At 41.2% G+C, this 25,205-nt stretch overlaps 1 protein-coding gene across 2 annotated transcripts; it reads right to left on the bottom strand.

Annotated features, from left to right (window-relative positions):
- Window positions 1-236: 236 nt before the first annotated feature.
- LOC115763412 (junctophilin-2) lies at window positions 237-22,755 on the bottom strand. 2 transcript variants are annotated; one of them, XM_030705964.1, is made up of 10 exons: window positions 22,270-22,755; window positions 8,218-9,071; window positions 7,818-8,032; window positions 6,138-6,403; window positions 5,941-6,077; window positions 5,581-5,721; window positions 4,576-5,522; window positions 3,644-4,506; window positions 1,396-1,596; window positions 237-1,315 (listed from the first exon to the last, which is right to left on the bottom strand). In XM_030705964.1, exons 2-10 carry the CDS (start codon window positions 8,553-8,555, stop codon window positions 1,229-1,231), a joined length of 3,195 nt encoding a protein of 1,064 aa, XP_030561824.1. In that variant the 5' UTR covers window positions 8,556-9,071; window positions 22,270-22,755; the 3' UTR covers window positions 237-1,228. The 2 variants fall into 2 exon arrangements, with proteins under 2 accessions (XP_030561824.1, XP_030561823.1); XM_030705963.1 differs by lacking the exons at window positions 3,644-4,506; window positions 4,576-5,522; window positions 5,581-5,721; ... (3 more) ...; window positions 8,218-9,071; window positions 22,270-22,755 and adding an exon at window positions 1,675-2,239.
- Between the last annotated feature and the right edge of the window lie 2,450 nt (window positions 22,756-25,205).

Below are 25,205 nucleotides of genomic sequence, written 5' to 3'. Positions count from 1 at the left end.
GAATAATTTATAAGTTATATATACAGCTTCATTCATCAACAATCTCAATCTCAATATTTCGCTTTTATTTTTTTAACGTTTATGTACTTTAAGTTGATTTTCAAAATTCTTTTTTGTTTCTCGCCCAAAACAAAGCGCGTAGCCGGCGCTTAAAATTAATTTTATTTATAAAAGATGTGTTTTTGTTTTTATAATCTTGCTGTTGTTGTCGATTTGGGTCCCACACAATTTTGCTAATTATACAAATATACGTGTTCACAATTATTACAATTTTTTTGTTTTATTTTTTTTTTTAAGTATTATGTAGTTGCCTTTTGATTAGCTTGCTGACTAAATTTAATTTCAATTGCAAATAGGATAAGGTTTTTCTTGGTTTTGTATTTTGCATTTGTCTAAAATTTGCTTCTCATATTATAGCCATAATTTAAATATATTTATATATATATATATATGTGTGTGTGTGTGTGTGTGTGTGTATGAAATCATGAAGAGAAATTGCGCGTATGCACGGTTTAAATATTGATAAATGGGTTTTGTTTACATACATATATGTCTATATATATGTAGAATAGTACTTTTACATTTAAATGTGTAGAAAAATTCGTTAAATTGATTTGCGTATAGTTTTTAGTATAGTTTTTCTTTTTGTTTAACTATTTATGTTGATCTTTAAGAGCCACAAATACAAATTGTTGGTTTGGCTAGCAAATGGCTTGACAAATTTGGTTAATGCAATGGCTGCACAGCCATTTATTGTTTAAATATTAATATTCCTACGATTTGTGTATTGCAGTTCTGCGTTTTTAATTTAAGTTTGTTTTCATTTTGAATTTGGCTGCAGTCTAGTGTTTAATTCGATTTTTGTTTATCATACATATTGATATACATATATAGTATTTTTAATAAATATATATATTTATATTTTAGCATATATAAATATATATAAATCTGTTTAGTGCAAATGCTACAAATTGTTAGCCTTCGCCCCACAAAAAAACTCAACCACACAAAATTCACAAAACACAGCGTCCAACCGCCTTCAAACTGCGAAGGCAGCGTGTTGGCGGCTTCAAATTCACCACAGTCATTTAACAATGACTCGCAAACTGCTTGACGCTTAGCAGCATGTGACACAATGATTCCAAAACTTTGAAAGTTTTATTGCCTTGCTGCCGGCGGCTGTTGTTGTCGTTTTGCTGCGATTCCGTGTGGTCTGGCGCATCCGGCGCTAGGTAACCATCTTGACAAATAGGAGTGCCAGCAGCATATTGACAAACAGCACGAGCAGCATCAGCTGTCGTCGCACCAGCCAATCCTGTCAAGAAATAAACGAAGTAGCATTTAGTGCCCGGCTAGGCTAGGCTGAGCTAAAGCCCACTCGAACGGAACACTCACCTTCACTTGCGGACTAACCAAATACAGCAAGGGATTCGCCCGGAGGCGTTCGTTGACTTCGATTTGACGACGCACGGCCTCGCGGCGGGCCGAACCCAGGGCGGAGACTTCCTCGCGACTCATCGCCTCCGTGGCGCGCGGCAGCTCCTGAAAATCGGGCATGGACTTCTTGCGCTGCAGCGACACATTGATGGGCACCGTCTGTGGGCAAGAGAGAGAGAATAGAAATTTTAGTTATGCAACAGTTTTGGATGCCCGCCTGGATGCATGCAACACCACCTCAACGGGCGGCTCAACAATCCAGCTCTCGCTGGCGCGACGCGCCAATAGCGCCGGCGAAAACATCAAGTCCTCCTCATCCTCCTCTGGATACCAGTCCATGTTGTTGCCGCACAGCTAGATATTTACAGTTCGACAGCCACTGCTGCAGCAGTTTGCATAAGTCTTATGAGTCCTATTGGCGCCGCCTCCAACTTGTAAACGAGTTGTTCATTTTTACTAAACACTAATTATGCCGACACTCGGCGTTCGTCGTTGTCAGTTGCCAGCAATGCGCCCCGTGGCCAAAAATAGTCCAACACGCACGGCACTGAGCCAAAACAACAACAACAACAAGAACCCCTCTGCTGCCTCAGCCTCTGCGGTTGCTGCTCTTCGAGAATATATATATATATATTTATATTGTTTAACGAGACAAATAGATATTTTTATGGCTGCCAAGTGGCAATCAACTTTAGCAGAATTTGTTTTTCGGCCGCCGCCTCTGGCGGGATCAACGCGTCTTTTGCTACTACCAAAGTGCTTTCGCCAACTGTCGCCAGCCAGCGACAACTGAGCGACGCGACAGATCTTCCAATGGGCCACCACTTGTGAAGTGTTCATCGCATTCAGCGGAGACGACCAGCGGGCCGTAGAGCATGCCCACGACACACATGCATTCCATTCTGGCCTGGCGTGCACTCAGTTCCGCCTATAAATAGCCGGGGAATGGGCACATGTTCCGTCCAGCTCTCTCTCGCTCTCGCTCTCCCTCTCTCTTGCTGATTTGGCTTATTGGCAGCTATTCTCTTTTGGCCAGATATATGGTATATGAATCAAGTTAATTGCGCGGATTAACTGCGTTATGAAATATTTGGGCTTGGCTGCCCGGGAATCTGACAAACAGACGCGTGCACATTTTATGAGCCGCATAAAAGTGCAAAAACTTAAATGAGAATTTTGATTTTGATTTGCGTATCTATGTAATACACCAACCACTTACAGATTCCCGAATACGCTTCATAATCAGAAGTTTTTTTAAGAAAACGAAATATTAACTATTATTGGCACATCGAAGATTAAATACCCTTGTAATATTGACGTTGGCCCGATTTTGATAAGAGTTTGCTCATATGTAAAAAATATGGCGAAACTAATAAATGCCAAGTTTGCTTAAGATGTCTGGGTATATAAATAAGTTTTTCATACATAAACTTTATACTTAAAGCAGTCGGATATTGATAGGATTTTGCTAATATAGGGTATAATAATGAAACTAATAAGAGATCGGTCCAGATATATTGATAAGCAAACAAGTTGTTCATCCCAGAACCTACTCAGCGACCGATCTTTCCTATTGCAGTTCAAGTGATCCGATTTAGACTTATGTACTTAGACAGATTTCATGGCATTAGTTTTGAAACTAACAGACAAGCTAAGTTAATCAAGCTAATCAAGAATGTATATAATTTATTGGGTCGCAGATGTTGCGCTTTTTGCGTTACACGTTTCATGACGCAACTAAAATACTCTATACAAGGGTATAAAAATACGGCATCATTGCAATTGAAGCTTCTTAAAGGATCTTGAGAATTCAACATATTATGAAAAATTACAAAAATTCAATTTTGTTGGGTTGCTTTCCGAATAAGCACTTAGGGTGCTTTCTCAGAAGCTGACATCCCTCCAGATGCTATTTGACTGAATTATCATCGACTATCATTTTATAACTTTTTCTTCCTTCCGTTTAATTTGTGTACGTACGAAGAACTATTAGCTACAAACGCTCTAAATATTATTAAAATGCGGAATGTGTACTGGAGTTGAGTTTGGAACTAAACAAATAATCTTTAGGATAAGCTTTAGGTTAAGATTATTCTTAATATTCTTAAAAATATTTGCTCTTTATACAATTTCCTAATGAGTTTAAGATTTTCTAATAATGGGTTTAAGATTTGCTAGTAATGTTTTCGAAAAGCCGACAGCTTACCTTCATTTTCTTGCCACCACCGCCGCCGCCGCCACCTTTGCCGCCTACGGCCACGCCCACCGGTGTCGCAGGCTTGGCTGGCAAATACAAGCTTTCCGTGCGTTTGGGTTGCAAGGGCGAGGGAATGATATCCTGACCGAGCGTACGTTGACGCAGCAGCACATCCTCGAAGGGCTGATTGGGCGACGAAAAGAGCGGCTCCGCCGCATTGCTTTGGCTGGGCGCGCGCCCACCGCCACTCCCCAAACTGGGCGTTCCGGCGCGTGATAAACGCCCACCAGCACCAGAGGGCAGCGAACCGTTGCCGGTCATGGTCGACGTGGCAGTCGTGGCCGAAGCACCCGTCACCGGCGTCGTGCCCCGAAATACTGAGCCAGCGCGTGGACGTCCATCCGGAGTGCTGGTGCCGCCGCCGCCGCCGGGGCCATTGGGCATACCATCGGCAAGCCCGGAGCGATCGAGGGAGGCCTGACGGGAGCCGGCAAAAGCGCCGCTCATGCGGCTGGCCGCGCGCGCATATCTATCAATGGAGGAGTCACGACTCGGCGGTCGCTTGTAATGGTCAAAGTGATCAATGGACGACTGCTGGCCCGTCTGTCCCAGCATGGGCGGTCGCTGTCCACGCGGCTGCTGCTGCGCCGCGGCCATCGCAGCCGCATTGGCGCCGGCATCCGCCAACTGTTGCTGCTGCTGCTGGGACGCGCGACGCAACATGCTCGTGGTATTGTGACTGGGCGACGAGTGCAGCGAGGATTGCTGCTGCAGCTGTTGCTGTTGCTGCTGCAGCTGTTGCTGTTGCTGCTGTAGCTGTTGCTGTTGTTGCAGTTGTTGTTGCTGCTGCATCTGTTGCTGGTAGAGTCTTTGTTGCTGTTGTTGCTGCTGTTGCTGCTGCTGCAGTTGCTGCTGCTGCTGCTGGTGAAGCAACTGTTGATGCTGCTGTTGCGGCGAAATGTTGCTGGGCGTCAGGTTGGCGTTGCCTGCGCCAAACGGCGTCTGCTGCTGATTCAGTTTAACGTTGCCGCCGGGCGGCTGTTGCTGCTGGAACTGATATGCAGGATTCATTTGTGGATTGCTCTGTTGCTGCTGCTGCTGCTGTTGCTGCTGTTGCTGTTGCTGCTGATGCTGCTGCTGGTGATACATTTGATTGATGGCGCTGACGACCTGCGCATGGCTCGGCTGCGCTTGGCTGACCAGCCCCGAGAGATCCGTCTGCGGCGAGACGGGCAGCTGCTGCGAATACATGGACGACGGCACGGGGCACTCCGACTCGTGTTGCTGCTGCGACATACGGCGCTGCTGCTGCTGCATGTTCACGTACTGCTGCTGTCGCTGCGCCTGCGTGGCATAGGCATCTGAGCCGGACCCGGAGCCAGCGCCGCCGCTACTCGCCGGCGAGAATTGCTGCTGCATAGAGGCCGCTGTCTTGGCTCCGGCCATGCCCAGACCCAGATCCACATTTGTGGGGCCAGGGCCGCCTCGAAAACGTTCGCGCTCGCGATAGCGCAACTTCTCGAAACGCTCCAGCACCGAAGGCTTGAAGTCGGGCGCGAATTCGCGGGCCATGCGGACGGCATTCTCGCAATCGATGCGCGCCTGCTCGGCGGCAACGTCCGCATTCTGTGCCTTGGCTGCGGCTGTGGCCATGCGCGAGATAGCCATGTCCGAGCGCTGCATGGCCATCTTGAGAGCGCGCTGCGCGGAATTGACTGCGGCCGTGATGCGGTCACGGAATTTGCGCGAACGCGCCAGGAACAAATGCTTTTTCTTCTGGCTGGTGATTAATATGTTGTTCTTGTATTTGCCCTCCTCGACGTTGCCATCACGGAACGTGGTGACACCATAGCCATGCTTGCGATTGTTGTACCACTCGCCCTCGTATCTGTGTAGCAAATGTATGGATTAGTAATGCGATCTGCCAATCTTAAATGTCCACTTACTTCAGCCCATCGCTGCGCTCGGCGACACCGTGACCGCAGCGCTTGTCCTTCTTCCATTCGCCCATGTAGGTTTCCACCACCGTGGGATCCAGTTGCTCATCGTCCATGGTGAAACTGGCATTGGACTCTGTGTGCGCAGATCTGAAAGTATCATAAATATATGAGCTATATTTTTTTTCTCAAAAAGCATTTTAAAGATGGGAAAATCTAGTAACATTCATAGCATCCCAAATATGTTTCCATAGTTATCTAGAATGGGTTATTCCATATTATTACAAATTAAGCTCAGTTCTATTGAGGAGTACTAAAGAGTAATCCGTAACGAATATTCCCCTAATCTCATTAGTTAAGACCACTTACTTAGTTGTCAAATTTGACTGCTCGGAGCCGGTGCTAATCCATGAGGCCGATGACATTGTGGACCTTATGCTGCCTGAAGCAATGGTGCCACGTTTCTCCAGATCGCCGGTGCTGCGTTGTTTACGCATTTTCAGACCCTGCCGGAAGGATAACCCATTACAAATGTCTTGGAACGTGTTGAGGGTTCGGCTGCTTACCATTAGAAATCCCTTCTTCGTCTTTTCCGTGAGACTGTTGCGTCGAACGGGAAGCTTATCCGACTTGGCGGTCAACACAAATCCGCCGCGTATCTCCTCCGTCTTCTCAACAGCTTTGGCGGCATTGCCATTCTCAGCACTGCGCAGGGAACTCAACGAGGCGTGCAGATTCTTGCGACGATGATGAGAGGCGAGGCCAAAGGGCGCCGAGGTGCGTATGCCGTAGCCGTGCCGCTTGCCCTCTTGCCACTGACCCTGGTACTTGCCTGTAACAAAAAAAAAAAAAAAGAAAAAAGGTCTAATGAGTCTCGCTTGCTCTCTCTCCACTCTATCTCTCTCTCTCTCTATCTCTCTCTCTGTCTCTGTCTCTGTTGCATTCGCTGGCCAATTAAAATGCAAATGATAAACACAACCGCATTGTGTGACCTCATTGGAATGCTTCAGGCTAGCGGAAGTCCTGCTCGACTGCATCGACTTAGCATGGAATACATTCATTAGCTGGGAGCTCATTCGTAGGCATTGCTGAAAGTAACTAGTATTCTATTAATGGGTCCACGTGTCTTGCGCCATTTAAGGACCCTACTTAAGAGGGTCGCCTGCTATTATATTGTGCTCTCCGGCCGGAATGTCGAAAAAGGTTGGGTTATTTAATTAGTAAATGTTGCTGAGGCTTAGCAAATGGCAATTTATAGTTCGAGCAAACAGAAGGCAGACATTTAGTATAGTTGACTCAACTGGATAAAAGGTTACTGCAGCTATTCGCAATTGAACTCGTAAAAAAAGCGGAGGACACCTAAAATTATAGAGTTTAATAAAGAAAAAACGTCGCATATATCGCACATACAATTGGAAAGCTAATCGCATGTGAAAATCCCATTTATAAGGGTCGATAAAATGTATCCCTGTTTAAGGATAAACTATTCCCATAATTTTACACCAATATTAATTTAATATGCATATGCCAAGTCCCTTTGAGAGACTCTACGATCGAACTAATATTATGCATTGACAAGCTGAATATGTTCGTCTAACAGATCTTAAGCAAGCGCATATTGTATATAATAATATATAAATAATATATAATAATTGCAAGCACATGAATCGATGAACCACACTTGTGAATAATCGCCTGAATACAATGAATGCATCGCATGCATTCATAATGACAATGTAAATTGCAATTATATTTTAATATTTGCATGTGTGTGTACACGTACACACACACAGACACCCACACCACACACAAGGCAATGCATGATGATATAGAGCCATATGCTCTGGTACCGTACCACTAGGCGAGCTAACCGAATTTCCCCAGAAAAAACCAACTCATGTTGCAAAAATGTTTCAAAAGAAAAACGTAAAAGACTGAGAAAAATATGACGTCAGGCTTTGGTCACTCTGTGCTCTGCGCGTGTGTGTGTGTGTGTGCGAGAGATTTTGGCTTACCGGCAAGGCAAAAACAGAACATTGAAATGGCCTATATGAGTACACACACACACACACACATGCACATGTGCCGAATTATTACAGAAACGTCAAAAAGTAAAATAGAACAACAACAAATTGATTTCAGCTGCTTCTGCTTTTTGTTGGCTTTTGAAAATGGGCCAGGAAACGGACGGCAGATGATCTCATGCATAAAGCGCCGTTACGTATACGCCGTGTGAATTCGCTTACCGCCATCTGCATAGGTCTCGCAGCCGGAACCATCCTGGTAGCCCTCGTTCCAGGTGCCCTCGTACTTGGCCGTCGACACGGTGCTCTCCCTGACACCATAGCGTCCTTTGTGTCCATCCTTGGACCACTCGCCGCGGTAGATCTGGCGTCCAATCTGCTCCACGCCCAAACCATGTCGTCGTCCATTCTGCCATTGGCCCTCGTAGTGTGATCCGCTGCAACAAGTTAGAAAGCAGTGTGTGAACATTCATGAAATTAAATGTAATTAAATGATCAATGGCAAATTTAAGTCCACAAAACAGGTAGCTTTTGTTTGTTTTATCTGTTCTGAACTGCCATTATTGGTATTTATATTATGCAGAAAGTCCTTAAGTTTATAAATTGAACTAGGAGAGCTCACCTGGGCCAAATGTACGATCCGGATACCTCAAAGCCATAGTTCCAGGCACCTGCATAGGCGCCCTGATGCTTGGGGCCGGTGCAAACGCCGTGCCCGTGGGCTTTGCCCTCATCCCAGCCGCCGCAATAGGTGCCGCCGTCCTCAAAGTCAAAGCGGCCGCCGCTCATCGGGGCGCGCTTGATGCCGGCGCCGGAAGCGGCCTGGGCAGCGGCATAGGCGGCCATGTCGCCCCCATTTTGTTGGTGCTGCAGTTGTTGTTGTTGTTGTTGTTGCTGCTGTAGCTGTTGTTGCTGCTGTAGCTGTAGTTGTTGTTGCGTTAGTTGGTCAGCCTGTTGCATACTCAATGCTTGTTCTTTGGTAAGGATATCGTTTGCTTCTTCTTCTTCTTCTTCTTCGTCCTAGGTTCTACTACTAAGTGTTACAGTTGTTGTTAATGTCGCTTTGAGCTTTTTATGTTTTCGTATGCTGCGCATTGATTTACTGCTCAATTGTTGTTGTTGTTGTTGTTGTTGCTCCTGCTTCATTTGCATTTGTTTGTTGTCTGTGTTAAATCTAACTTTTAGTTCGTTTCGCTTAGTTTCGTTCTTTATTAGTTTGTTGTATTAGCTACGTAATTAGTTGGTTTGTTGTTCATTTGTTCCTTTGTTGACTTGTGCTTAGCTTAAAGTTAATTCTGCTTGGGTTAAGTTGTTGATTTTTCACTGAAACGCGAAAGTTACAACTTGTTCTCTCTTTTGATTCTGTTTGCCTTCGACTTGTAGCTTTTAATAAACGATCAAGTTTCTATCGCTGGCGTCTCAAAAATGGGGCTCTTTATGCTAATGTCGTAGGCCATCATTGGGTAAGGTTTAAAGCTGAAAATGAAAAAAGTTGAAACTGTTAATATTGTATTCAATTGTTATCACATAAGACTTAAAGCTAAAAATATGTTCGATAAGATAAATCCAATAATATTTAAGAAATATTTTCATCATTATTTCAATTTAATTCATCACATTTTTATTTTTTTTTTATATTTATATATTTATATAATTTGATTTACTTTCAGTTGCAATTCCTAAAGCTCAATTATATAAACTTGCTTCTTTTCAATTATTTCAAAAGTAAAATCAATTTGAAAATATATTTGCCCATTATGCAATCAAGTCGAACAAATGTTCTTTTCTCGTATTAACATTTGAGAAAAGCTCAAAGTTGCAGGCCATTAAGTTTTTGCATTTTCCAAAATGATTTATAACGCTATTTAATTGATTTTTATCTGTCAGATTTTCTTTAGTTTTTGTTTTTGGGCACGCGCGCGGCAAAATGTTTATGATGTAAATAAAATCTATTGGAATGAGATGCTAAAGAAAAATACCTCAAATGAATGTAGAAAGAGAGCAATGTTGATAATGACGATGACGATGATGATGATGAAGATGTGTTGTTGTTGCTTTTGTTGATGTAGATAAAATGTATTTGTGCAATCGCAAAACTACTCGCACATATCTGTATAATTGTATGAATGTATATATTTATATATTCCGAGCTGTTGTTTGTTAATAACAAAAACGATTTTCAGTTAAGTTTTGGCTAACAAAATTTATAGGCGCAACACAGCATCATCTTGTATATAATACAATACAACCGAGCTGTATATGTATCTACAGATACATATGTTTGTATCTGTGTATATGGGCACTCGCAAATGGGCAGCGTCAAAGGCCAACAAAAAAGATATTCTCAATGGCGCGCCGCCTAATGAGTGGGAGGCGGCTGCAGGTTGCCACGCTCAGCTGTTGCCCGGTGGCAGCCACTCGCTGTTGCCCCACTCGCTGTTGCCCCACTCGCTGCGGCTGTGGCTACTCGCTGCTGCGATCAGCGATTGTGGGCACTCGGCTGTTTATTTGTTTGCACGTATCCGCGATAGTAGTAATAAAATATTATGAAAATTGCATAGTAGCACACAAATGCCAGGCACAGCACTTGCAAAGTTTTCATTTTGTTTTTTTTTTAATTTTCTTGTATTGTTTTTATCTGAGAATTAGATCAAAGTTCTTTATATGTAGCTCCCATGTGTATTGTATTGGTTGTTGTTGTTTGTTTTTTCTTTTCGCTGCGGTTTTTTGTAGTTTTGCCAAGTAGTTTTTTTTTTACTGCCTCGTAATTATTTATGTAGCTCGGCCATTGGGCTTTTGCTTTCTTTAAGAGCTGTGTAATTTGTGCGTCTGGGCCATGTGTTAAACATACATTTTTTTGTTTTAGGTTTTTAGTTTTTATTGTGGCAAACGAGTTGATATGAGAAATTCAAACATTTGCTATGTATTTGTGATTCATTTCGAGTAACAGTCGAATAAACAATTGCTTTAAGCTTTGAGTTTATTTAGTGTATGAATTACATACATTTTTTGATCTAATTTTTATATATTCTACAAGGAAGAAGTATATTATTAAAAAATAAGTACCATTCTAAAGAATTTATTGATACATTTATTCAGTATAGTACATTTTTTTAAGGTATGATATCCAGAGCGAGAGAAATAGCTAAACGAAATTTCGTAATCATAGATTGTTACTAAAGCACTTCCAAATACCCGGAAAACACACAAAAAAGCCAACTTACAACAATGGCAGCAACAGTGTCTGGAAAAAGATTAACAACAATAATATAAACGGGCAGGAAATGTGCGCTTAACGCGCATTGCGTATACGCCATGTGGCTCAGTATTTAATGCCTTGGCATTGCGATAGCGGTGGTGCGGTTAAACCAGAGCTACAGCGGAAATTGTTTATTTGGAAATTCTTCACTCTGTTGCAAATAATTTACACTGGATAGCGAGAGAGAAAGAGAGAGAGAGAGAGAGAGAGAGAGAGAGAGAGAGAGAGAGAGGGGGCGTAACAAAGGCGACAGAGAGAAAGAGAAGATACAGAACGGATGCCTGGGCAGGCTTATCAGATGGTTGAGAGAAATAGCAGAGATAGAAGGGCTAAAAAATTACACCTTCCGATAGGAAAAACAATGAAATTGTTTTTTTTTTAATAAATTCAGCGTAGAATTCCGTTGTTGGTCTTAGAAGCAATTCAAGTGGCAATAAAAGTCAAATACGCATGGTATGTCCACTACAAAATAATTAAAGATGAAATTTACTTTTTATTAGAATTTAAGTGCTGCTTAATACATTTTGGCTATAGTCTAGTATAAGGCATTTGTTGTATGGCCAGAATAATTAATTTGAATACAAGACGTACAAAAGAAATGTTCTTAAGATTCAAGAGGAATTTGGGCTCATGAGAAACTTATTCAGTTTTTCGATTAGCTTACATTAGAATTATGTCTGTATTGCAGCTCTTCACATTTTGGCAAATTTCGAACAATAATTTTCTGTTTACAAGAACATATTTATTATTTCTTTAGCGTGTTGTTTAGAATCGATCGATTGAATATCATGAAATACCAATTGCAGCACTATTTATTTAACATAGCTATTCATAAAATGATCGCAAGCGTTTCGGGCACTTTTTCTTTTCATTTTTGGCATAGCTCTGTTTTTCGGTTTATTGTTCTCTTGCGGTTGCCGACCAAACGAAACGAAACGAAACGAAACAAAAAGAAATTCAAATTCAAATTCAATTTTGAATTCTTCTGAAGCTTTTGTTATTAATAGCAAAATACACACACCGAGCAGAGCAGCTGCGCCTGCCGAGGGGCCAGCGGTCAGCGGAGGAGCAGGTTCCCAGTTGCCTGCGTTACGGCTGCCAATGTTATTTTGTTTAAACATTAACGATGATGAAAACACACGCATCGCACAGTGCATGCGATTGTATTCGCACTCGCACTCGCACTCGCACTTGGTAAACGTTTCGAGTTCTCTATTCTGTTCTGTTCTGTTCCCAAAAAATTCAATTACTCTGTGTAAATGCTCGGGATTGCAGAGGCGAACGCGTAGCATAAACAGCAACAGGCAACACGCCAAATGCTGCAGGCAACATTTTGTTCTTTAGAATGGGAGCCATAAATTAGGCTAGGGCGCCGAACAACTTTTAGAGAAAAAAAAAAACATACCGTATTCAAAACTTTACTTCTGCAGCAGCTAAAATCGATTTAGTTAGCTTATGGCACTTGGCTTATGATAATATTAGGGTTTGTTATCAAAAAATCAGTGCAAATTTTATAAAATATAAATGGTTATTTAAAGATTGATTAACAAGTTATACAATAAATTAACTAAAAAAAAATAACTTGTACGAATGATTTTCTAAATCTGTGCCATTTGTATACAATAATTACGTCAGCAAATTATTAAAGGGCGACACAAAATATTTAAAACAGAAGTTTTTTCAAATTTGGAATTTTTTTTAATGATAGCTACATAATAAAGACAAGTAAGAGGTTCTAGTCGGGAGCTCCCGACTAGGGGATACCCTGAACCCTCTTCTTCCGACATCAAATGCATATATATATTCTATTTTAGAAGCTATATGTCAAGTTTGCTGACTCTAGCTCTTATTATTTACCAAAATTGCCCAAAAAACAGGATATCGATATCGATTTTTATCGATTGCTTGGAAACGGAGTAAGTTATCGATTATCGGAAACAAACTCGATCTGCGCAGGCACTAGGAGCACCTACATCTATTTTCAAGTCTCTAGCTCTTATTGGTTCTGAGATCCTTGCGTTCATACATACGGACGGACGGACAGATAGACGGACATGGCTAGATCGACTCGGCTATTGATGCTGATCAAGAATATATATACTTTATGGGGTCGGAGATGCTTCCTTCTGCCTGTTACATACATTTGGATTTTGCACAAATACAATATACCCTTATATCCATGTTGGGTTCAGGGTATAATAATAGGTACATAATAAAAATAAAAAAAAGTAAAAAAAGAAAGAAATAGGGAGAGTCTGTTTTAGAGAAACACAATTTATGTTGGTTATATTTTCGGAACTGGATGGACTTAGTTCTCTGAGCCAAGGAAAGATGGATTTACTGACAACTGTTTGGGAACAGCTCTTGAAATTACATCAAATTTTTACCACAACCAGGAAAACAAGATTCTAGGCGCAAACCTGGCCAATTCGATGTTTTGCCAGGCAAGTGTCCAACTTTATCAGAGCACTCGCTCGAGCTGAGCTGATAAAAGCATTTACGTATGCGCATTTATTTATAAACAAGCAGCAGCCGCATGTATCATTGTTATTTTAAAAATTGCTGGCTGCCAACAAGCAAAGGAAAATAAATAAAATTCGCTTTGCGAAAAAAAAAAAACAAAAACAAAAATAAAATAAGATATGTAGAAGAAAGAAAAAAACTCGTAATATTGTTGAACTGTATTTAAGGTGCTTTGGCAAAGTCTATTAAATTTTTTGCAAGCAAAAAGTGTCCCCGGTTCTGGTTTTAGTCGTGGTTCTGTTTCTGTTTCTGTTGGCTAAAACGAAAATTAAATAATAGTCCACTGACTGACGTCGTTGTCGATGTGTTTGTGGACGGGGACGGGGATGAAGATGGGGATTGGGGTGGGGATGTGGGGATGTGGTTGGGGCACGACTGACAGTCGTCAGTGTCGCCAGTTCTTGAGTGCGTTTTGCATTTTGTTTGTTTTGTGCGTTGTTTTTTTTTTTTTTTGTATTTCAAATTTTTATTTTGGTTTTGGTTGAGTTGCATTTACTTTTTGTTTTAGCTGAGCAATGCGACTGCGTTTCAATCAATCTCCACTGCACTCTCGGACACGCACACTCACTAGCACACACTTATTCACACACAAGCACACACACACATGCATACTCACACAAACACACATAGACAGCGACACGCAGCGTTCAGTTTTTGGTATTTTTAGCATATTTTTGTCGAACAACGCGCACTATTCGTATATTATATGTAGCAAAAGGCAGGCAACACATTCTCTAAATTGAAATTATTTATAGGACCACCAAAATTAAGTATTAACACCCAAACCAGCCTTCTAGCTACTGTAGTTATTGGCCTTATCTAGTTGATTCGAGTGCCTTGCTAAGTTTTATGGCTTGATTCCGAATAGAACTTTGCAGACATATCTTGCTAGATAAAATCATTTCAATTAAAAAAATGGCACCACAGTCTTTAAATATTTGAAAATATTTCTTTAAGTATAAATAAATATTTCAATTGTGGCTTAGGAACTTTGTCGGACAGCAACTAAAAATACGACAGCTCATTTTATTTTAGTTTAATGCAATATTTTGAATATGATAACAATAATAATTTAATATATCGATTCATTATAATTGTTTTTTTTTATTTATCAGCAGCGACGATAGAATTTTTTAATTTTGTTTGTTAATCAATTTTCATCTCATTTGTTAATGATTAAAGCAATAAATTATATTCACATTTTGACGAATTTTCACGAGTTTATTTTGCACAAATGTTGCTCATTTGTACAAACTACTTTGTGGCATTTTATCATAAATATTTATTTATAAACAAATAAATATATATTGATTTTATAGTTGATTTGATTATTACCAACCATGGAACTGATGGCGTTTGCTGCGAGGACTTTTAATTGTTTTATAACTTATTCAACGCAACAAAATTTTCCACACACACACACACACCTGCAAATGCACTCACACACGCACACACGCATACGCACACGAACACACAGCTGCGCATAGAACAACTCGGGCAAATTGTTGGTAAAAAATGTGAAAATTTTTGTGTTTGGCCGCACACACACGTTAAAAATAGCAAAAGGCAAAGGCGTTGAGAAAATGTTGAGAAAATCCCGTGCCTTGAAACGTTTTTAGTTCCAAACGGCGCTGCGCCGAGTCGCTGACAGCTGGCAACGCGTACGGCACCGAATGGAGATGACAACGGTAACGGCAACAACGACGACGACGACGACGACGGAGCTGTCGAAATATGAGCGAGAACACCGAACGGAACGCACGAGCGGCGGCCAACGACTGGCGATCCGCTGGCAATGGAAACGGGAAAGGCGATCGCTGAACGCCTAACTCTGCACACTGAGCGTTGATCACAGATCGCTGATCGCAGATCGGCCACCGCGCAGTAATGAGAACCTAGGCCCGCAGGAAGAACCTCTTGGGTTTGGCGCACAGGACGTATGCGTGATGGATGGCGCGTATTGCGTATACGCCTAATGAAACCAACTTTGCTCAGCGAACGGCAAGTCGACGCGACATTTAGCAATACGCGGACACGTCCAAACGCCAAACGTTCGCAAAGCGAAAAGAAAACCCCAAACAGCTCTCCCAACTGTGCGCGAGCATTTTTTCGGGGATCCGCTGAATTCATCTGTTCAGCTACAGCGCGACTGGAAAGCAACACGGCTACAAAGCGACAAAGCGACAATGAGAATATACAATATGCTACAATTCGTTTGGGATGCATCGCAACAGCATCTCTCTCTCTCGCTTCTGAACAGCTGTTGCCAATTGTTGGCTCCGTATTTATGTGCGATTTTTGGGCATCAATTCTCGCGTATAATATAGACATAAAAATATGAATGAATGGCCGGTGGCATTCACCGATCGCTGTCCATATAGCCTAGTATATATGCATATACTCGCAAGCATATAATGTACGGTGTGTACACTATGGTGCTTTGTTTGCCTTGCCAGGTAATTGGCTAAATGACAGCCAGGTAATGTGTGTGTGTGTGTGTGTGGGCTGACTCATAAACTGAAAAGGCTATGGCCAATGATGGACATCGACATGCTGGCCGGGGGTGTGGTTGACAGTTGACTATGAATGTTATGAGTGCGTGGATAAATTCAAAGCAATTTAAACTGAACCATCAGCTAACTAGCTGCAGCTACTGTTCCTGCAGTTGAATGCTCCAAATTTATGTTGCTTCATAACCGAGCGCCACTTATCCTTGTGGCTTGTGGCACCCAGTTCATGACACAGCCACCCGGCTGGCCACATGTGCCCCAGTTTTTAGTGCGCAGCAAATGCAATTACCCCACATAAATGAACGTCTCAAAGCGTGCCATTAAATATGTAAGCCACAAATGCTGTTAATACTTTGCTATTGCCTTTTGCGTGGTAAACACTTGAAGCGGACAGCTCCTAAACCTAATTCCCCGGAGCTTTGGACACCAAACGCTGGCATACGGCACGCAATGGAGTGATCCGGCAGACGCAGACATTGTTCTTCTTCTACTTGACGGCTTGCTGCCCGTCAAAAGCCATTAACTGAAGTATATAGAAACATTGAATGGCATGCACACAGACAAACAAGCACACGGACCTCAATGCTCCTGAGTAATCAGGTTATACAATTTCTAAATTAAAAAACAAATAATTATACTATATACTACAATATTGCCAGTGCGCAGAGACCATTTTTCTTGTTGCGCTCGCAGTGCCTAAACCTTATTTTCGGGTATGTTGACTTAGTTATGCGTCTTGCAATGTTCAAAAAACACAAAACATATTTTACTCATTCAGCTGCCAAATTTATTTATATATAAAATTATGCATATGAATTGTCAGCAAGTAAGAAATGTTGTCTTCGGCTTGCCAAGGCTGTAATACGCTTGGAAATAACTCTTGGAGATAACTATATCAATTCATTCATAATTCAAATTAGTTAACTTGTAAACTTTATCTTTCATTACTCAGGCTAGTTAAAGGGTGTTTTAAAATCGCCATATTTTAGGTGCCTAAATATGCTCCACACACCCAAATACCTGGAGGCCAACAGCTGCCGCCTAGTCATGCCTCGTTAGATCTCTCCTCTAGCCCTTTGAGTCGTGCTCTTTCAGCCCGAAACCGGTCAATGCAAGCTATCTATCATTATATATATATATAGATATATATTTCTATATGTAATAGGCACTCTGCGGGCGGGCGCCTATGCTGGGACCTGTCAATGCCCAGCGCCTGTCCAAGCCAGACAAATTTGACAGGCGAGTGCGTGGGTGGCAGAGAGGTAGCCAGGTTGACTACTGTGCTTCCTGTTAACCTGACTGTCTGTCAGGAAGTGTCAAATGCCGTAGTCTGTTTTCTGAATCGTTATAAAATATCGTTGTAAAAGTGACGTTGAGCACAATGCATGTATAATTGCTACACAAAATTGGAAGCGTTTTTTCGCCAAAAATCAAATTTGTGTTTTAATCGGATTACAAGTCAGGAAATGCAATAAGCATAGAAATGTACAGAAATTGTATGAGAAAAATATGTGGATGCTGGCAACAATGGTCTCAAATTGCTTTGGTACCTTGGCCTTCGGCTTGGGTTATCGTTTGCCACGTGCCTGGAACTCAAGTACAGGCTCTTGCCAAATTATGAATTTAAATGTTTTTAAATTTAATTTTGATTGCTTGGGCCTGCACACAAATATTTCTGTCAGCCACATTCTGTGCGATATCTGCCTCGATTTTGTAGTCTTTTGATTTGTTTTCGCATTCAGCAGAGCCAGCCAGAATTTCCATGAATCACACACACAAAGAAAACATCTGACGAACCATCAAAAATATTCCGCCTGCCACAAAACAATCAACAGACAGCCGTATGATTAAACGTCGGGCATCTGCAGCTTGAGTTCGATTCCACCAGCCACGCCCCCATAGTCATGTGGGAGTGAAGTCTACGGAAGTTGTCCGCACAAATGATACAAGCTCGCAGTTTGATTGATGCAAAATGTATGGATAATATATGCAACAGAGTTGAAAAGCCAAGCAAATGTTCACTTATCGATTTCCCCGTTGAGACAAATCTTCGGCACGTTTACGTTTTTTCAGGCAATGCTGATTGATTTTGGCCTTAAAGAGGTTAAGAGATATATGAAGATAATATTAAATTTACTTCAAAGTGTTTGCTTTATCTACTGCCACTAGGATTAAAGATCATAAATTCGTGATTTTTTTTTTTTGATAAGTTGTTTAAGTCTTAATCTTAAATTGAAAAACCCTTATATCAGATGTTTAACATTTACAAGGAAATAAGGTGAAGCTTGATAAGTAAAGCATTATGTTTAAGGACAACAGATAAGGAATTTAAATTAGATTACGTAATTATTTGTAATTCTCGTTATTAACACTTAATAAAAGCGGGTATTGCCCAGCATTTCCACTTTCCAAAAAGTGCGAAACACGCATCTGATTATTGAAAATGTTTTTGAGGCCAATAAAGAAAACAAGTAAGAGGTTCTAGTCGGGAGCTCCCGACTAGGGGATACCCTGAACACTCTGCTTCCAACATCAAATGCATATATATATTACATTTTAGAAGGTATATGTCAAGTTTGGTGACTCTAGCTCTTATTATTTACCAAAATTGCCCAAAGAACAGGATATCGATATCGATTTTTATCGATTGCTTGGTCTCTAGCTCTTATAGGTTCTGAGATCCTTGCGTTCATACATACGGACAGACAGACGGACGGACGGACAGACAGACGGACATGGCTAGATCGACTCGGCTATTGATGCTGATCAAGAATATATATACTTTATGGGGTCGGAGATGCTTCCTTTTGCCTGTTACATACATTTGGATTTTGCACAAATACAATATACCCTTATGACCATTGACTATAATAACACTGATCGTAAGTTTTCAGGTATATTAAAAAGTCAATCAAATAACAAAAACGGAAAAAATGTGATCTTGCGCCACATTTGTGGCATGAGGCATCAAGAGAGAAAAGGATGACAGTGTGTAATGGAAACAATGCAAAGAATATACTTAGAAATACAGGACAACAACGATCTAAGTTCGAAACCCAGGCTAGAGGAGGAAAAAAGGGAGTCCTTTAAAATAGGTAAGCTGCTTAAAACTTATTCATAAAACTATGGCTTGCAGCGCATAACTTATTGATACCTATCTGCCTGAGGCATTTAGGCTAACACTATAAATATCAAAACAAATGAATCACTTTCCAACCACTCGAAATCGAGCCAAGCTGCGAACTTGGCGAATCAAGCAGCTGTTGACTTGAAATGCAAAAGGAGTTCAGGAAAAATCCGATAAAAATAATGAAATATTTATGCATGTGTAGCGCGTATGTGTTAAGTGTGCTTGCGTGTGTATGTGTGTGTGTGTGTGTGTGCCGTTTTTATTGTTGTGTCAAATACAAAGGGATTGAAAGCCAACACACACAGATACATATTCACGCAGGTCGTTATGAGGGGGAGGCGTTGACTGCAAGCAGGGCGGCATAATAACAATAACGAGAACAACGAACAACAACTTGAAGCTGCTTTAAGTAAACACAACACACACACACACACACACACACACACTCGCACTTGTGAAGATGCATATGTATGGGCTGATATTTATATTTAGATAGGATGGTCCTGTGTGTGCCTTGGTCCTGGTCGCTGTGATTGGCGCGATAAGCACAAAAGCCGCAAGACAAAAAACTACTAGAAATCGACAAGAACTCACACGTTAAGTGTTTATAGGATAATACCTATAATGCCCATGTATTTGGCTCTGTGTGAGCCAAAAGATTACAACAACAGCAGCCATAACAATAACACTTAAAAGCCAAGCCAAGCGGGCCAACAACACAAGCTCAGATACGCGCACTTACAGATACAAAGATACGAGTCGCTATCTAGAGCTTAAGCATAGTATTTAAAGCCTCATCCTGCTGGGCGATGACACCACCGAGACCCACGGATCCAAATCGAGGACACCGGGCAGTGGCAATGGTAGCGGCGGGGCGGGCAGCCCCAGATGCGGTTGCGGATGTGCATGTACTATGCCGAAATTTGTTTAAACAGTATTTGAAATTGGGTTACTGCCGAGAATTACATAAGGCCCTGGGAAGAGAACATGTGTAGTATGTGTGTGTGTGTGGCACATACATAAATCTCAACAAATATGCAGAGCACAGCGCACGCACTAAGCAACAACAACAAACACCAAAGTCATGGCGGGCACATGAATCACTTCGGAGGGGGGCACCCCATGAACATGCACAAGTCAAAGGCCATTGCGAATGTAAACTTCAAGAAGGCCAAATTTTATTCTCAAGGCTGAAATTGGGCGAATAAACTAGGAAAATTGTCAGCGCATCGCAAATTTACAGCTCTTTAAGGGCAAATAAAAAAATGGAGATAAAATTCTTGGAGCCTAGCACAGCTGGGCGCTTGAATGCGAAAATACGCTTAAGCTGAAATATTCAGAGTGCAAAGGTCATCAAAATGTAAGCCTGAACTTATGGATTTTATAACTACCAAAATGCTTAAGAATTTTAAATATATATGTTGTCTAAAAGTTTATTACAGGCAACACGTATCAAAAAAAGTTCATAAATATTTTTCATCAGCGTTAAGAAGCACGACTAAAATCGATTTGCGTATATAACAACAAATATCAAAATCTTAAATGCTGATAAAACTTGAAATTGCGAAAGGTAATTAAGACATTTTTAGTTCTCGAAAGAAAGAATTCTCTGTTATGAATTGAGTTCTCGAAAATAGACTCGTTTAGACTTCATTGCTTCAATGGATTCAAGTGAAGGGTGATTTATCTTGCCAACATGTTACTTACTTTCGTTTAATGCATTACGAACTTTCTTGTTGAATGCATGATGTTTTTTTAAAACATTTTTTTTTATATTTTATTGTCAGTTGCATTTATATTCTTTGGGCTTATGTTGCCAGAACCACGTAAAGAGCTTTCTCATGTTTGTGTATGTCACATTGTTCCGGCTGCACTTTTGCGCTTTTTTCTTTTTTTTTTTCTTTTTGCTTCAAGGGTCACCTTCTATATGTCTGTTTACTAAGTGATGCCCCCCGCTGCTGGCCAATAAACAACACCCGTGCTGTCTGTGGAAACCGCACAAATCTAAAATCTGCAGTCGGCTAAAGCCCGCAAATCTTGGCTTGCGGCGTGGCCAAAGGCGAAGTGCAACAAAAACGAACAAACAAGCGAGCAAACAAACTGGCAAATAGACTAACAGGGCGCACGTTTAATTTAAAATTTCCCGTGCAAGGACACTGGAGCTGACGCTGCAGCTGACGAAATGACAAACAGGAGGCGAGCACTGAGTGTGCGGGCAAACTGTGCAAAGAGCACACGGGATATCCGTTTCCGTTCTAACAAGTGCCACCCTAAAAACAGACAGACACACACACACACACACACACACAGCTTTGAAACGCATTTTGCAGTAGCTTCCGGTTCTCGTGCTCAGCAAAATACCAATACCAACGCACACATCTATTGAAGGATGCACATGTAATGTTGAAATTGACATAAGCACTGACACAGGCGCTTGATTGTGCGGCTTGTCTGGCTGTTGCTGGCCATAAAAATGTACATAACACTCATACGCCGTGTGGCACCACCGTCACAATAACACGCGACAAATACACGGCAGAAGGGAAGGGGAGATTGCAGCAGGGGATAAAAGATATCAGGCGGACAAGTCGCTGTTTATGTTCATGTGGGTGACGCACGCCTTCGACTAAAAATCTTTGTTATTTCGATTCTTTTTTTTATCCGAAAGCAGCTAATTTGATCAAATATGCATAGATAGCATTTTAGGAGCGAGGTTGGCTGTGCGAGCGTGTGTGTATCAGAAGGGTGTTCTGTACTTCAGTTGGCTGCGATTTAAATATAGACCAGGCTATGACGACTTATGAATCATAAATGAATAAGCTATAAAAATAGATCAAATGCGCACTTGTACTAGACCTGAAATATAATTAAGTATAGGTATTATTTATAATTGTCTTACAAATTGGGCTATTAATAAACAAGTCTAAAAGCAAACTTTTTATACAATTATTTTTTTTTTTTCAGAAATCAGGCTTAGGTCAGGGGTAAAGAAGTTGTGAGTTGTGAGTAGAAATTACAAAAATTGTTCTGAGTAGAAATAATCGAATTTGTTTTCGTTCAGCGAAATGTTACTTAAAAAATATTCTTTAAAGACGACTTATAGTTTCTCGGGGAATATATTCAAAAGTTTGCAAAAGCTTTGAAAGGCTTAAATTATTTAATTTTAGGAATTTACCAATTTAGGAAATAAATAAATACACAGCACGAAATTAAAAATATTTATGTAAAACTTAAAAAATAAAATGCGCTCACATTGAAATTGATTCCAAAACTTTGCCGCTTAATTCAACTGCTGTCAATCCGAAAGCCACAAGAAAGTAGAAGATAAATAGATATGTCACACGTTTTGCAGTTCATCCAATGTCAGATGCAGTTGTCGCATACACATTGATGTTGGAAATAGATGCGAGAATCCGTACAGGTACTCATATGTGTGCATATGTATTTTATATAGGTTTTTATTTATATTTTGCTCATTCGCTCTGCAGCTACTTGTGGATTCTTTTGTTTCTTTCGGTTCTGTTCGGTTCGTTTGTGCTCAATGCAATCGTTTTAGAAATGAGAATTCCTCAGATTTATTGTTAAGTTTTATACTGAAAACGACGTTGTTTATAATATGAACGTGATTTGCTCTGTCGGGCGGGGTAGGGGGAAGGTGTTAATTATATGCGTGTTTTGCGGATGCCTTGCTGGCTGCTTTTCTGTTTTGTTTGTATTTTACGCGCGCGTTCGTTTCGTTTTAGTTGTTGGTTCGTTTCACACTAAGCGAACGAAAATCATTGAAATTTTCTACTCAAGCGAAAATGGCTTGTCTGCTGCTGCTGCGGCGGAGACGGTAACGGTGACGGCGACTGCGACTGCGACGCAGCGCAGGAAAAACCCAAAAAAATAAAACAACACTCTCGTGAATTTGTTCAACTGCAAGGAGGCAGCACTTTAACAGAGAGTGGGAGAGAGAGAGAGAGAGAGAGAGCGCGCGAGAGAGTGTGAGTGAGAGCGCTGCGAGCACTAATGGCAAGCAATGAAAAGCTTTTCCCTCTCCTTCATTTCTTTGTTTGTTTGTTTTTGTTATGGCGCGCAACGAAGTTGCCAGACTGCCTCAATACCAATATGGCGTATGCGTAATGCGGTTTTTTAAAACGCGAAACGCTTGCTGAACATGTGAACGCGCGTGTGTGTGAGTGTGTAGGAACGGCGGAATCTCAGTGAGGAGGAGGGGGTTTCTTATGCTTAGCGCTGATAGTTGCGGTTATGTCTTCGGAGGGCGGGATTCCTCGCAGCTTTGTTTGGAATTCAAATATTGTTGCTGCCAATGTGTGCGTGTGTGTGTGTGTGCGAGGAATAACAATTACGAATAGAAATTCACAAATATGAGCAAGATGAAATATAGACTGTGTGCGAAAAGTTCCCTTAGCATGGCATTAAGACAATAGCTTCAATTTTCCACTATGCTGCCTTTTTCATGGCTAACAATTGCAAAGGCGAATGTTTTGTTCTCTACATATCCAAAACACTATTATAACGGCTAACACATATATTATTCAATGCTTGTACCCCTAAATCTATTGCCAATTGGCAATCATAATCGGCTGCAACAGAAGGAAAGCAAGTATCAACTAATGGCTTTACTTCAATTTGAAAATCCTCTACTCAAGAAAATAAGTTTTAACTTTTATAATTGAATGTTGCACTTTTTATATTATATTTATATTTTTATATTTAAAACTAAAAACAAGAAGAACAATTTAAAAAACGAACTTTTTAAGCGTTAACTTGTTTAATGAGGTTGCTTTAGCCTAACTCTCGTAAATCCGTTAGTCAATGGCGTAATGTCAATTTAGAAAACTTTCTAAGCTGCTTATCTGACGAAAGGGATTTCGATATTTATGTGGAAATCATTGACATTAACCATACTAAAGTTCATAATGCCTGAGAAGCAGTTTGTCATGTTTAACCTTCGTGACGGACTCATTGGACCTTGAATTATGGATTAATTACAGGAGGCAGTCAGCTTGACGGGCACCGAGAGGGGAAGATGATGTTTTAACAATAAAACCGTTTCAAGGACTTGCCTGGCCACTGTCACTCACTTAGACACACGCATATGGGCGAATCATATACATATGTGTGTGTGCGTGTGTGTATGTGAGTGTGGCATCTACAGGTAGCCGCAGCAACGATACCTCCACAGTTTGCTTCGATTTTCTAACGAAATCGAAACTCTACACTGCAAGAGAGCTGCCGAGAGCAGCAGCCGACAGAGAGAGAGAGAGAGAGAGAGTGATAGAGAGAGAGTGTGGGGAAAAAGCGCAAAATGCGCTTCAGAAATGCATCGAACTGACACAAAAAATCTCTGTGCGCAATATTTGCAAGATTCTTGGCTTACGTTTGGTTTTGGCCTCCTGCTTGTTAGCCTTTATTACAAATTTTTCTGCTGACTGTTGTTAATAATTCATGACAAATATTTGGATGCACACACACACTCGCGCACACTACGCCAAACACAGCGCGTAACTGACACAGCAACTAGAAAAACTGCTGTGTGCTTTTAGGCGCACGCAGGACTAGCGTCTGTCTCGACTGTCCTTTGCCAACTGAAGGCACGACACGAAAGTTTGTTAGCTTTAAAGCGCCGTCAAAAGGATTGCACTTGAAGCTTCCACTGTTGACCAAGTTTCGAGTCGCCTTCGTGCGCTGCTCGGCTGCTCGGCTGCTCGGCAGCTCGGCTGTTCGTGTCAGCTCGTGCCTGCATGTAGGCCAACACAGAAACGAGCCTCCTTTTTATTGAATTTTTGCGCGCACGCATCAGCAGATAAGCTTTCAATGGCGCGGTAAATTGTGGATGAACGCGCGGGTGTGCGGGAGGTTGGCAGGCGGCTAGGGTGAAGCGTATGCTTGCGGTAAATTGCAAGCCAACAAAGTTGTAAACAAATCATTAAAACCGTATCGAAAGCGCGGCCCATAGTTGATTGGAATGGTAGCTTAGGTGAGCGGCTGTATGTATGGCAAGCGTGGTTAAGCTTTTACAAAAGCTTTCGAGCTTATGGCTTTTAACGAAACTGATAATGAACCACTATTTTGTGATATTATCATAATGCAACATTCTATAATATGACAAATGTAAGTGAATTTTATATAGTTCAAACTAAACTCTTTTTTGTGCACCTCTTTTATATTAATGTATTAAA

The sequence above is a fragment of the Drosophila novamexicana genome, unplaced genomic scaffold (genome assembly GCF_003285875.2).
Source record: "Drosophila novamexicana strain 15010-1031.04,08,12 unplaced genomic scaffold, DnovRS2.1 tig00000739-arrow-arrow-pilon, whole genome shotgun sequence".
NCBI lineage: Eukaryota > Metazoa > Arthropoda > Insecta > Diptera > Drosophilidae > Drosophila > Drosophila novamexicana.
This window is presented reverse-complemented; position numbering and strand designations above follow the sequence as displayed.

What these genes read in the sequence shown, in the direction of transcription:
- LOC115763412 (XM_030705964.1), bottom strand. Translation starts at nt 8,555, where the DNA reads ATGCAACAGGCTGACCAACTAACGCAACAACAACTACAGCTACAGCAG. An exon ending in GGATCGTACATTTGGCCCAG is followed by an intron (nt 8,033 to 8,217) that starts GTGAGCTCTCCT and finishes AACTTGTTGCAG; the next exon opens with CGGATCACACTACGAGGGCC. An exon ending in CGAAGAAGGGATTTCTAATG is followed by an intron (nt 6,078 to 6,137) that starts GTAAGCAGCCGA and finishes TCCTTCCGGCAG; the next exon opens with GGTCTGAAAATGCGTAAACA.